The 12,637-nt window shown below is 43.5% G+C and overlaps 1 protein-coding gene across 1 annotated transcript in view; it reads right to left on the bottom strand.

The window, feature by feature from the left end:
• The window catches only part of LOC141063504 (ADP-dependent glucokinase-like), a 31,164-nt gene that overhangs the window by 3,784 nt on the left and 14,743 nt on the right, over window positions 1–12,637 (bottom strand). The window contains exons 2-5 of the mRNA XM_073557584.1: window positions 11,184–11,343; window positions 10,269–10,459; window positions 2,227–2,323; window positions 1,590–1,726 (exon numbers count right to left, since the gene is read on the bottom strand). Of these exons, the coding sequence (XP_073413685.1) occupies window positions 1,590–1,726; window positions 2,227–2,323; window positions 10,269–10,459; window positions 11,184–11,343 (585 nt within the window). The remainder of the gene's footprint in view (window positions 1–1,589; window positions 1,727–2,226; window positions 2,324–10,268; window positions 10,460–11,183; window positions 11,344–12,637) is intronic.

Genomic DNA, 12,637 nt, shown 5'->3' with positions numbered 1-12,637 from the left:
ATAAAAAAGAGGGTGGACAAAAGTATTGGCATTGTTCGAAAAATCATGTGATGCGTCTCTAATTTGTGTAATTAACAGCACCTGTAACTTACCTGTGGCACCTAACAGGTGTTGGCAATAACTAAATCACACTTGCAGCCAGTTGACATGGATTAAAGTTGACTCAACCTCTGTCCTGTGTCCTTGTGTGTACCACATTGAGCATGGAGAAAAGAAAGAAGACCAAAGAACTGTCTGAGGACTTGAGAAACCAAATTGTGAGGAAGCATGAGCAATCTCAAGGCTACAAGTCCATCTCCAAATACCTGAATGTTCCTGTGTCTACCGTGCGCAGTGTCATCAAGAAGTTTAAAGCCCATGGCACTGTGGCTAACCTCCCTAGATGTGGACGGAAAAGAAAACTTGAGATGAGATTTCAACGCAAGATTGTGCGGATGTTGGATAAAGAACATCGACTAACATCCAAACAAGTTCAAGCTGCCCTGCAGTCCGAGGGTACAACAGTGTCAACCCGCACTGTCCGTCGGTGTCTGAATGAAAAGGGACTGTATGGTAGGAGACCCAGGAAGACCCCACTTCTTACCCAGAGACATAAAAAAGCCAGGCTGGAGTTTGCCAAAACTTACCTGAAAAATCCCAAAACGTTTTGGAAGAATGTTCTCTGGTCAGATGAGACAAAAAGTAGAGCTTTTTGGGGAAAGGCATCAACATAGAGTTTACAGGAGAAAAAAAGAGGCATTCAAAGAAAAAAAAAAACACGGTCCCTACAGTCAAACATGGCGGAGGTTCCCTGATGTTTTGGGGTTGCTTTGCTGCCTCTGGCACTGGACTGCTTGACCGTGTGCATGGCATTATGAAGTCTGAAGACTACCAACAAATTTTACAGCATAATGTAGGGCCCAGTGTGAGAAAGCTGGGTCTCCCTCAGAGGTCATGGGTCTTCCAGCAGGACAATGACCCAAAACACACTTCTAAAAGCACTAGAAAATGGTTTGAGAGAAAGCACTGGAGACTTCTAAGGTGGCCAGCAATGAGTCCAGACCTGAATCCCATAGAACACCTGTGGAGAGATCTAAAAATGGCAGTTTGGAGAAGGCACCCTTCTAATATCAGGGACCTGGAGCAGTTTGCCAAAGAAGAATGGTCTAAAATTCCAGCAGAGCATTGTAAGAAACTCATTGATTGTTACCGGAAGCGGTTGGTCGCAGTTATTTTGGCTAAAGGATGTGCAACCAAGTATTAGGCTGAGGGTGCCAATACTTTTGTCTGGCCCATTTTTGGAGTTTTGTGTGAAATGATCAATGTTTTGCTTCATTCTCTTTTGTGTTTTTTCATTTAACACAAATTAAATGAAGATAATACCAAAGAATTTGTGATTGCAATCATTTTCAGGAAGAAACTGAGTATCTGACAAAATTGCAGGGGTGTCAATACTTTTGGCCACAACTGTATATAATTGCATAAGGAGAAAAAAATCCTTCGTTATACTGTAAACGCTGTAGCATTTCAAATATACATAATTCTATTAAAACCGTTTGATACCATAAGCTACAAACGAGAAGCCAGAATATTTAACTGAGGGTCATTACCAGATTTAAAGGGAAAGCTGTCCATCATCTGTAACCCTCCAATCACAACGAGATCTGGCTCAAAAACTTCCAATTGGGATTTAAAGTCCTCCAGGGAATCGATCATTGGATTGTGTGAATCACTGTGCACGATGTACCTTTGGAATAACAGATTATAACAAATGAAGCACGTGTATTAATATGCCTTTTAATTAATATTTTCAATTACAAACAAACTTTAAGTGACTGCACTTGTACCCTCTAGAATAATAATAGGAGGGTATCTTAAGGATACCCCAATTTTACTAGATCTGTCACAGTGACAAGCTAGTTGTGACACAGTAATCATATATTGGTTATCTCGTGAAGAAACCCCATGTGTGCATTTCCTATGAAATATTATAGACATCATTTAGGGGTCCTATGGTCAATGTTAGGTGCTATACCATTGCTCTTTGCGAACGGACAAAATGGAGGGTGGCAATATCAGCTGACTGTTAGCATTTCAGTAATCAAACTTGTAAAAAAAAAAACCAAAAGTTTGAAATACAGAATTTTCTTCCACCATCTAGAACCCATCTGGTCCCGTTATTGCTGCATTACAGACATTTTACTTTACTGGTAACAGGTTTGTAGTGTACACTATAAATGTGGTCACCTGTTGGCACGACGCGAAACGTGGTTTCCCCATTTAGCGCCAGTTGGATATTCCATTATGAGGTGAATGTCAGCATCTGTTATAGGCTCACCAGCAACTGCAAATAACAGAATAAATGCCCGAATCATGTCGGATCCACTGAAAACAACCAAACAAAGCAACTTGTACCCAGCAGCTTGGTCAGGGCCAGTCTCCGGCAATAACTTGATGGTTGGAATCATTGGAGGCAGCAGCATTGGTGTTGTTACCATTGGTTCCAAAGCAAAATATATCTTTTCTTTATGTTAAGGTGGCCATTAATGATGAGCGAGTATACTCGTTACTCAAGATTTCCTGAGCATGTTCGGGTGATGGAGTATTTTGGTGTGCTCGGAGATTTAGTTTGTGTCGCTGTAGCTGCAAGATTTGCGGCTGCTACACAGCCTGAAAACATGTGGGGTTTGCCTGTTTGTTAGGAAAGCCCGAAATGTATTCAGGCTGTCTAGCAGCCGCAAATCATGCAGCTAAGGCGACAGAAACTAAATCTCCGAGCACATCCAAATACTCGGAGATCACGGGCATGCTCGGGAAATCTCGATTGAGGGCTCATACTCACTTGCGAGAGACTCGCACGATTCTTGTGCGAGTCTCTTGCATGAAAACTTGGCACTGCCGCCGGCACTCGGACCAGAGCGTGCGGCTACATGTATTTGCAGCCGCACGCTCCAGTCCGAGTGTCGGCGGCAGTGCCACGTTTTCATGCGAGCGACTCGCATGAGAATCGTGCGAGTCTCTCGCAAGTGAGTATGAGCCCTGACGAGTATACTCACTCATCACTAGTGGCCATACAAACAACTGTGAGCCAAACCATAACAGCCGAACATCTAATGTGTGCGGTTTCTTTCATTTTCATGAGAGTTAAGACACTGCTAGAAGGGTCTGACAATGACATTCTCCTCTCCCCACTGAAAACACATACTAACTTGGCTAATTTCAGCATACTTATGTATGGGTGGCTCAGGAGGAATAGCGGTTGACCAAATGAATGGACTAAAGTGTATGGACACCTTTAATCAGTAGATAGAAAATGTGTGGCAAGTTTGATTGTCCTATGAATGAGATCTGGTTGATAATTGTGATAAGGAGTATTGATAAGTTTGGTCTACCAAATTGTATGAACTAAAAGTCCCACTACAGGTCTCTATGTATGGGAAAACATACTGGAATAAAGAACATTGATCAATAAAAGAAATAAGGACAGATCTACTGGTGGCAAAACATGTTTGTAGCCCTATGACATCTCCCAGACAGAAATGCTAGCATTAACAGGAAATGTCTAGTCTGAAATAGAACAGACTTTCAGTCAGAACAGGAATAAATGTGTCACATGGATTAATATAATTGTACATTACATAATGACTTGGGCGGCACGGTGGCTCAGTGGTTAGCGCTGCAGCCTTGCAGCGCTGAGGTCCTGGGTTCGAATCCCACCAAGGACAACATCTGCAAGGAGTTTGTATGTTCTCCCCGTGTTTGCGTGGGTTTCCTCCGGGCACTCCGGTTTCCTCCCACATTCCAAAAGACATACTGATAGGGAATTTAGATTGTGAGCCCCATCGGGGACAGTGATGATGTGTGCAAAACTGTAAAGCGCTGCGGAATATGTTAGCGCTATATAAAAATAAAGATTTATTTTATTTTTATTTTATACCTCTCTGACATTGTAACTATAGACCGCTTCTCAATCACAGAACAAAACTCCCCCCCCCCCAAAAAAAAAAGACCACCTCAAAGAGGACTTTTCACTGAATTTTATTTTTATTTAAACTGAGTACTTACTCCACAGATTTTAGAACAGCTTTTCTGTGCCCCTTCATTTGAAAGTTATATTTTCTAATAATAAAGAGCTCGCAATATGTAAATTTTCCCATCAACCAACTTGGCGTGTACTACTACATAACTTCTCTGTGGGCGTTTGCATTTTCTCATCTATGATAGTGGCCAATCAAAACACATATGCATCATAGAGAGGAAAAGGTACATAAAAAAAGAAAAAAAGAAAACATTCTCAGAATCAGTACCAAATGGAGAAGGCTATCCATTTAAGGCTACATTCACATGTTCAGAATTTGGTCAGTATATTACATCAGTATTTATAAGCTAAAACCAGGAGTGGATGATAAATTCAGAAGTGGTGACCTGTTTCTATTACACTTTTCCTCTGATTGTTCCACTCCTGGTTTTGGCTTACAAATACGGAGGTAAAATACTGACCAAATAGTGACTGTGTGGATGTGGCCTAAATTAAAAATCCAGTGAAAGATCCTCTTTAAGGAGCCCATACACATTTGACAAAAGGTGGCCAAACCCGCCAATATCAGCAGACTCTGTCAACAGTCTATTGTGTATTGGGACATAAGGATCTGGCAAGTCTGATTTTGGACTGCCGCAAGAGGAGCCCGGCAAGAGTTCGTCCATACAGAACACAGGAGCGCTAGGCAGAGCATACGCTCATGTGTATGAGGAGCTAACTTTTGTATATGGTGCCCCTTACTCTTTTCTAAAAAGACACCCAAATCCATAGCTCCATGATTCTCTGAAGAAAAAAAAAAAAAAAAAAACGCATTCAATTTCCTATACAAAACAAAAAAAAGCACAAAATTGGTATATGAACCACTGGCAGAAGAATGGTAAAATAGTGGGAAAACTACAGCCAAATGAATAATCTACAGTATTCATAAAGTCTATCATAAACCATGGGAAAAAAACCAACGCTGCACACATATGCTGCAGAGATAAATAAAACTGCTCCTAGAACATTTTTGTTTAACCTTCCCCCATATTATGTATATTTTACATGTACAGAACATCTAAAAATACCCAACCTGCACAAACAACTACAGACCAGTCTCCAATCTCCCCTTCATCTCAACTTTTGGAGCGCCTAGTTTACTCCCGCCTTACCCGTTACCTCTCCACTCACTCCCTTTTATTTAGACCCTTCACAGTCCGGCTTCCGCCCCCTACATTCGACTGAAACTGCACTCAAAGTGACCCGTGACCTTCTGACAGCAAAACGTAACGGTGACCACTCTCTGCTCATTCTTCTTGACCTATCTGCAGCTTTCGATACTGTTGACCATCATCTCCTACTCTCTAGGCTCCAGTCACTAGGCATTAAGGACACTGCTTTCTCCTGGTTCTCTTCCTAGCTCTCTGACCGCTCCTTCAGAGTTTTGTTCTCTGGCTCCACGTCATCTCCTCTTCCTCTCGCTGTCGGGGTACCTCAGGGCTCAGTCCTTGGCCCCCTTCTCTTCTCTCTACACGGCCCCAATTGGACAGACCATCAGCAGATTTGGCTTTCAGTATCATCTTTATGCTGATGACACACAACTATACAGGTCATCCCCCGACCTTACCCCCGCGGTACTACAGAATGCCAGTGACTGTCTGTCCGCAGTCTCCAACATCATGTCCGCTCTCTATCTGAAACTCAACCTCTCCAAAACTGAACTTCTTCTGCTTCCGCCATCTACTAACCTCCCTAAACCTGACATTTCCCTCTCCATGGGTGGCACTACAATAACACCCCGGCAGCAGGCGCGCTGGCTGGGTGTTATGTTTGACACCAATCTCTCCTTCACATCCCATATACAATCTCTTGCCCACTCTTGCCGCTTACACCTAAAGAACATCTCTAGAATCCGCCCTTTTCTCATCATGAAAACAAACAACACCCTCACTGTAGCATTGTTCCACTCCCACCTGGATTACTGAAACGCCCTATTAATTGGCCTCCCCGTTACTCGACTATCCCCTCTCCAGTCCATACTTAATGCAGCAGCCAGGGTCATCTATCTGGCTAATCGGTACTTGGACACGTCCGCTCTTCGCCAATCCTTACATTGGCTGCCCATTCATTATAGGATCCAATTGAAAGCTCTCCACAGTGCAGCACTCCCCTACATCTCCTCCCTCATTTCTGTCTATCGGCCTAAACGACCGCTGCGCTCTGCAAACGACTTTTGACTAACCTCTGCACTAATCCGTACCTCCCACGCCCGACTCCAAGACTTCTCTCGCGCTGCGGCAATCCTCTGGAATGCAAATATATGTAAGAAAAGGAGACATACTATACACCAGGGATCACCAAACAATACAATTAGAATAAAAAAAAAAATCTTTATTCAAGTAGTCTTAGAAAAACCACACACACCAACAAATAATTAAATACAATTAAAACAGGACAAAAAAAGCCCCAATGAGATGTTATATACCCCCTGAACACAATCCGGTCAATCCCATATGGAACCTATACATAGTAGGTTAGACATTGAATGATGAGGAAACACAATGAGAAGGATACTTATACATGCATAGGAAAAAACTAAACCATTTAAATAACAAAGTATCACAATATGAGAGTAGATCCCCCAAAGACCTAGGGAGGAGAAATTCCTCCAATAGCAGACTTTACATAGAAAACTGAAAAATGGCCAACAAGGCAGCAGTGCTGACTCTGACACCCTGATGTGGTAACCAGCCACTAGGTGGCTACTACAATCCTGAATACAAGTCAATACATGAAGTACCGTATTTTTCGCTTTATAAGACGCACTTTGGTTACCCCAAATTTTGGGGGAAAGTGGGGGGTGCGTCTTATAAAGCGAATCTGTGTGCTGCTGTGCTACAGAGTGGGGGGGGGGGCGGCTCTGGCATGGAGTCAGGGGGCTGGGGTGGGCCGGATGGGGGCTGCAGAGACAGCGGGAAGTCCTGTGCTCCCGCTCATTAGGCTCATGTAATATTCACTGCACCCGCTGTCCATCACCTCGGTGCTGAAACAGCGCCGAGTTGGTAGACAGGGGAGCGGTGCATATTACATGTGCCTGCACTCACCCCCAGTCACTATAGACACTTACCTACTGATGATCACTCCTGCTCTCAGCTCCCTCATGGCTTTCCTGTGTCCAGTCTGCTGTCATCCTCCTCCTGCAGGGTGAGCGGCAGCAGCAGCGCATTCAGGCAGCTCATCGCTTCAGGACTTTGCATGATGTGACCATAGGACCTGCGGTCACATGACTCCCAGCGTGCACTGCGAGTCACATGACCGCAGCTGAGCAGCTCCTATTGGTCACATCATGGAAGGTCCTGTAGCTACAATGAGCTGCTGGAATGAGCAGCAGCTGCGTGTGCCCTGCAGGAGGAGGATGACAGCAGATTCAGCACAGACACAGGTAAGCCACAGGGGAGCTGGGAGCAGGAGCGATCAGTAGGTGAGTTAACTGATTATTATTTTAGCATGTGCTTGCCAGCAGGGGGAAATATAGGGACGGGGGCCATGTGTGACAGCAGGGGGAAATATAGGGATGGGGGGACAATGTGTGCCAGCAGGGGGAAATATATGAAGAAGGGGCCTTGTGTGCCAGCAGGGGGGAATATAGGGATGGGAGGGGGCAATATGTGCCAGCAGGGGGGGGAATATATGGAGGGGGGGACAATGTGTGCCAGCAGGGGGGAATATATGGAGGGGGGGGCAATGTGTGCCAGCAGGGGGGATTATAGGACCAGGGGGACAATGTGTGCCAGCAGGGGGGATTATAGGACCGGGGTGACATAGGACCGGGGTGACAATGTGTGCCAGCAGGGGGGAACATAGGGATGGGGGGGGGGGGGATGTGTGAATGCCAGCAGGGGAGAATATAGGGACAGGGGGACAATGTGTGCCAGCAGGGGAAATATAGGGATGGGGGGGCCGTGTGCGTACCAGCAGGGAGGCATATAGAGAGAGGGGGGCCATGTGAGTGCCAGCAGGGGGGCATATAGTGACTGGGGGGGGTCATATCCAGGATAGGATGGGGGGCTATGTGCCAGCACAAGGGGGTCATGTGCCAGGATGGGGGCTATATAGATACCAGGATGAGGGACATATATATGATTTGTAAGACGGACACTGGCATTATAAGACACTCCTCCATTTAACATAAGAAAACATTTTTTTCTCTTTTTCTTCACCAAATTTGGGGGTGCATCTTATAATCAGGTGCATCTTATAAAGCGAAAAATACGGTATTTTGTGATGGATTGGGACACATTGGAGAGGATGATTATAAGTGTGTGAACCAATACTAAAAGGTTAATGGCAGCAGTATCACAATAGATAAGGAAAAAAAAAACCTCTTAGATCTGTTGTGATACTGCTGCCATTAACCTCTTAGTATTGGTTCACACACTTACAATCATCCTCTCCAATGTGTCCCAATCCATCACAAAATACTTCATGTATTGACTTGTATGCAGGATTCTAGTAGCCACCTAGTGGCTGCTTACCACATCAGGGTGTCAGAATTAGCACTGCTGCCTTGTTGGCCATTTTTCAGTTTTCTATGTAAAGTCTGCTATTGGAGGAATTTCTCCTCCCTAGGTCTTTGGGGGATCTACTCTCATATTGTGATACTTTGTTATTTAAATGGTTTAGTTTTTTTCCTATGCATGTATAAGTATCCGTCTCATTGTGTTTCCTCATCATTCAGTGTCTAACCTACTATGTATAGGTTCCATATGGGATTGACCAGATTGTGTTCAGGGGGTATATAACATCTCCTGGGGGCTTTTTTGTCCTGTTTTTAATTGTTTTTAATTATTTGATGGTGTGTGTGGTTTTTCTAAGACTATTTGAATAAAGAATTTTTTTATACTAATTGTATTGTTTGGTGATCCCTGGTGTATAGTATGTCTTATTTTCTTGCATATATTTGACTCTTTTTGACATACTCCAGGTCGATACACCATAGCTTATGGATATGTCATGGTGCCCTCCACCCCTCTTCTCAATCTTCTGGAATTCTCTACCCCAAGAAATTAGGACTATCCACAATTTGCATAGTTTCAGGCGCTCCCTCAAAACACATTTGTTTAGAGCAGCCTATCACGTTCACTAATCACAGTCATTCTCTGTGTAAGTGTGCGTGTGTAGCCCATTCATTATCTCCATCCATCCTTCACTCCCTCAAGATGGCTGGACCTTCATTGTAAATCTCCCCCTGTACTCTGTATCTCCCCCACCGCATTGTAGATTGTAAGCTCTCAAGAGCAGGGTCGTCTTATTTCGTCTTATTGTGCTTTAATTATTGTATTGTTAACGTTGTTACTTATGACTTGTGTTTTGAAACTGTTAAACTGTAAAGCGCTGCGGAATATGTTGGAGCTATATAAAAAGGGATTCTTCTCCTTCCAGCTCAAGTCTATACTGACTTGAGCTAAAAAAAAACAAAAAAAACTGCACATTCAAGTGAAACTGATACTTGCATCATGTTATTCTAGGTTTACTAGTTAGATATTAAAAAATTGTTAGCTGCTGGGAGTTAAACTATAAAAGGGAAAAAAAAACTGCACATGTTTTAATTTATTTAGAAAAAAAAAAACCTGACAGGTTGTAACATGTCTAATGCAGGACAGACATATAGGCACACCTTTCTTATCTGCTCCATAAATGTGTATGCCAAGGTCAGCTGAAAATGATTGTTTACTGTACAGAATCATGTAGCTAACGACACCTCTGGTGATTGCCCATTTCCAGGAGCAATAAACGGTCAGGCACGTGGAAACTACTATTGAAACTAGGGTGAGATACATGGAAAGGCACCCCTACACATTAGGCTATTGTCGGCTGAACCCACTGATACTCAAATATGTATGGGGACGTTACGACTCTTGCTCAGGAGAGAAAAAAAAAAAAGGCAGGCGGGGGGGGGGGCTTTGGGGTGGTCTTATCCAACCTGCTGAAATTCAACAGCTGATCCCTTTGTTCTCTCCAGAGGTCTGTCATTTCCACAGGAGTCTACAAATGGCAGAGAACACCACAAGAGTGCTCGGCTGAGCTTTCCTCTGTATGTATGGGGTAGCTAAGAGAAAGATAGCTGGGTCAACACCTATCTAATGTATACTGGGCCCTACACATCCACCTATCAAGTTAGATACAAGATATACAGACTCAATATTCTGTTCTTGACAACCAATTATTTATTGCTTTAGCAGCAGAAAAATAAGTAATCAGGGGATATTACCTGTGATACGCTCAGACAACACACTCATTTCTTCTGTACTCAGGCGGCCACCAAGAAGCACGTCACAGCCTTCAGCAGCTAAGCGATTGGCCATAACTGGAGCATTCCCACCAAGAGCCGACCTCATTTCTGAAAGTCTTTTTGATGCATTTACAAGTTTCCCGAATAAGGTGTCGTTGGATACGTATCGTCTGTTCAGAACAAGATATATATATAAAAAAAAAAAAAAAAAAAGTCAAAGACGCAATTATGTCTTTCAAAATGTTTTCTCATGAACATAGCCCCTTAGTGGGACTTTCCACTATTAGTCAGGATGGAGAACTGTATACATTTATTACATAGCTCACCAATCATCGGAGGAAGGGTCAGAATGAAATCCTAAACTCTGACAGCAGTCAGTTATAAGTGTGCAGGGCAATGCCAGCTGACCGCCTGGCATTTCTGAAGCCGCAGCATCATATTGGTGCCCAATCATTCACGTGTCAGAAATTAAAGGGAACTCCTAAACCTGTTATCCAAGACAGGAACGGGTTGTCCTGATATCATTCTATATTCTGGCCAGCGCAGCATAAAATTGAGTAAGTATTTTGAAAATGGTGAGAGCTATATTCTAATGACCTGTGAGCAATCATGGGAGGGTGGAGCTGCTCCTCTCAAAAGTCATGCCGGCCCATCCTCCTCCTGGCTTGATCAATGCCCAAAGATTGATTGCCTCATCCACAGCATGCATAGTGTGCAAAGAATTATGAGGCCAGTTCACCTTGCAACACTGCATGCACCGCATGCTCTTCGAGGTGGGTTGTGATGATGGACCCGGTCTGTGGGATGTCAGCCATGCCAGCAGGATAACAGGCTGCATAGTGTTTATTTCACGGTATTAACATTGGCATTCATATTAATATGATATATGCTTACTCTGACGCAGCGCCGGGAGGAAAGAAATAGGCAAAGCTCTCCGCCAGTTGTGTCTCGGTCTCGATAAAGTTGTGGTGGATTGGGTTGTAGCTCGGCTCTATGGACGCCTCCTGCATTAATGCCACTCCATCTACTATGATGTCGAGGCAACCTCCAAAACCTGAGCAGAAAATAAGAAAATTTAGGAGACATTTCTGAAGAATGGGAGCGATTTATGATTTATTGGAAACATTGAGAAAAGAAGTTGGAAATCATTTGGATAAAGTCGCCTGATGTAAATTTACATTTTCATGAAGTATGAACTAATTTTACTAAAACAGAATAACAGTAGTGTAATCTGTGTATCTCTAGGTATCGTGGCGCTACATGTACTGGGAACCAACAAATAAAATAGACTGCGCCTGCTATAAAGAAACTCTGAGGCAGCCATTCTTTACACTAGTAATTGGCTAATACACATGTAAGACTGCTAAGCTACAATGGATGAGGCCGAGTACACAGATTCTAGTCAAATGGGTGGAAACAAATGCCTAAGGCAACAAAGCCCTGAATGACGGGATCTACAAGCAACAGAGAACCAGTCCTGCAGTCAGTAGTTTACATAGATCCCACTGACCTTGTGCAACCTCGGAATTTGTATGTATATAGGTCTTCATACCTAAAGTGAGTTTATTTTTTTCTACGACTCTACCAGTAGTGACCATTGTGGCCCTAAGGGTCAGCAAAAAGACCACTGACCGACCCCTAACCAACCCCATGACAGGCTGAATCAGATTGTAGAGTGATGCGGTGGTGTTATATGTTCTTCTTGGTGTCCATGATTAATGCTAGCCATTATAGTGGGACCTGAAAGGCGACTCTTTGGCCTCACAGTTATATGTAGGATTGATGAATCCGCGTTCTTTACGTAATAATAACGTCACTTATGTGGCAGCGAAATGACAACACTAGGTGGGCAGCAAAATATTAGGGAACCTTGGCTGCTTTCCTACCAAAACATTGCAACAAATACCTCAGCCCCACTTACATTAATAGAGGTGAGATGCAATTCCTGACACAACCCATGGGCAGGGATGGCACTTTTAAGGAGGCAGTTTTATCTTTTTTTTTTTTTTTTGAAAGGGTTGTCCATTCTCATACATTTTACTGCACACTCACTGGATAGGCGAGAAATGTCTTGAGTATAAGGGTCCCAGTGACTGAAAAATTTGAAAAATTACACCGATCTTCCAAATGGGTCTCAATCATGTGTTCTCTCCATTCATTTGTATGGGAGTTTGGGAGTTCAAAAAAATTGTAGAGAATGTGTACCAATCTCTCCACTGATGGCCACATACAATGGCACATCTCCTGTTGTGAGTTCATTCTCCCCTTCACCTTTGATGTCTGATGAACTCCCTCTGCTGGTGAAGAGAGGTAGTGAAATTGATTGGGATGGGAAGAACCTGTCATCT

Source organism: Dendrobates tinctorius, unplaced genomic scaffold (genome assembly GCF_039654945.1).
Source record: "Dendrobates tinctorius isolate UK_male_01 unplaced genomic scaffold, ASM3965494v1 ptg000250l, whole genome shotgun sequence".
In the NCBI taxonomy this organism is placed as follows: domain Eukaryota; kingdom Metazoa; phylum Chordata; class Amphibia; order Anura; family Dendrobatidae; genus Dendrobates; species Dendrobates tinctorius.
This window is presented reverse-complemented; position numbering and strand designations above follow the sequence as displayed.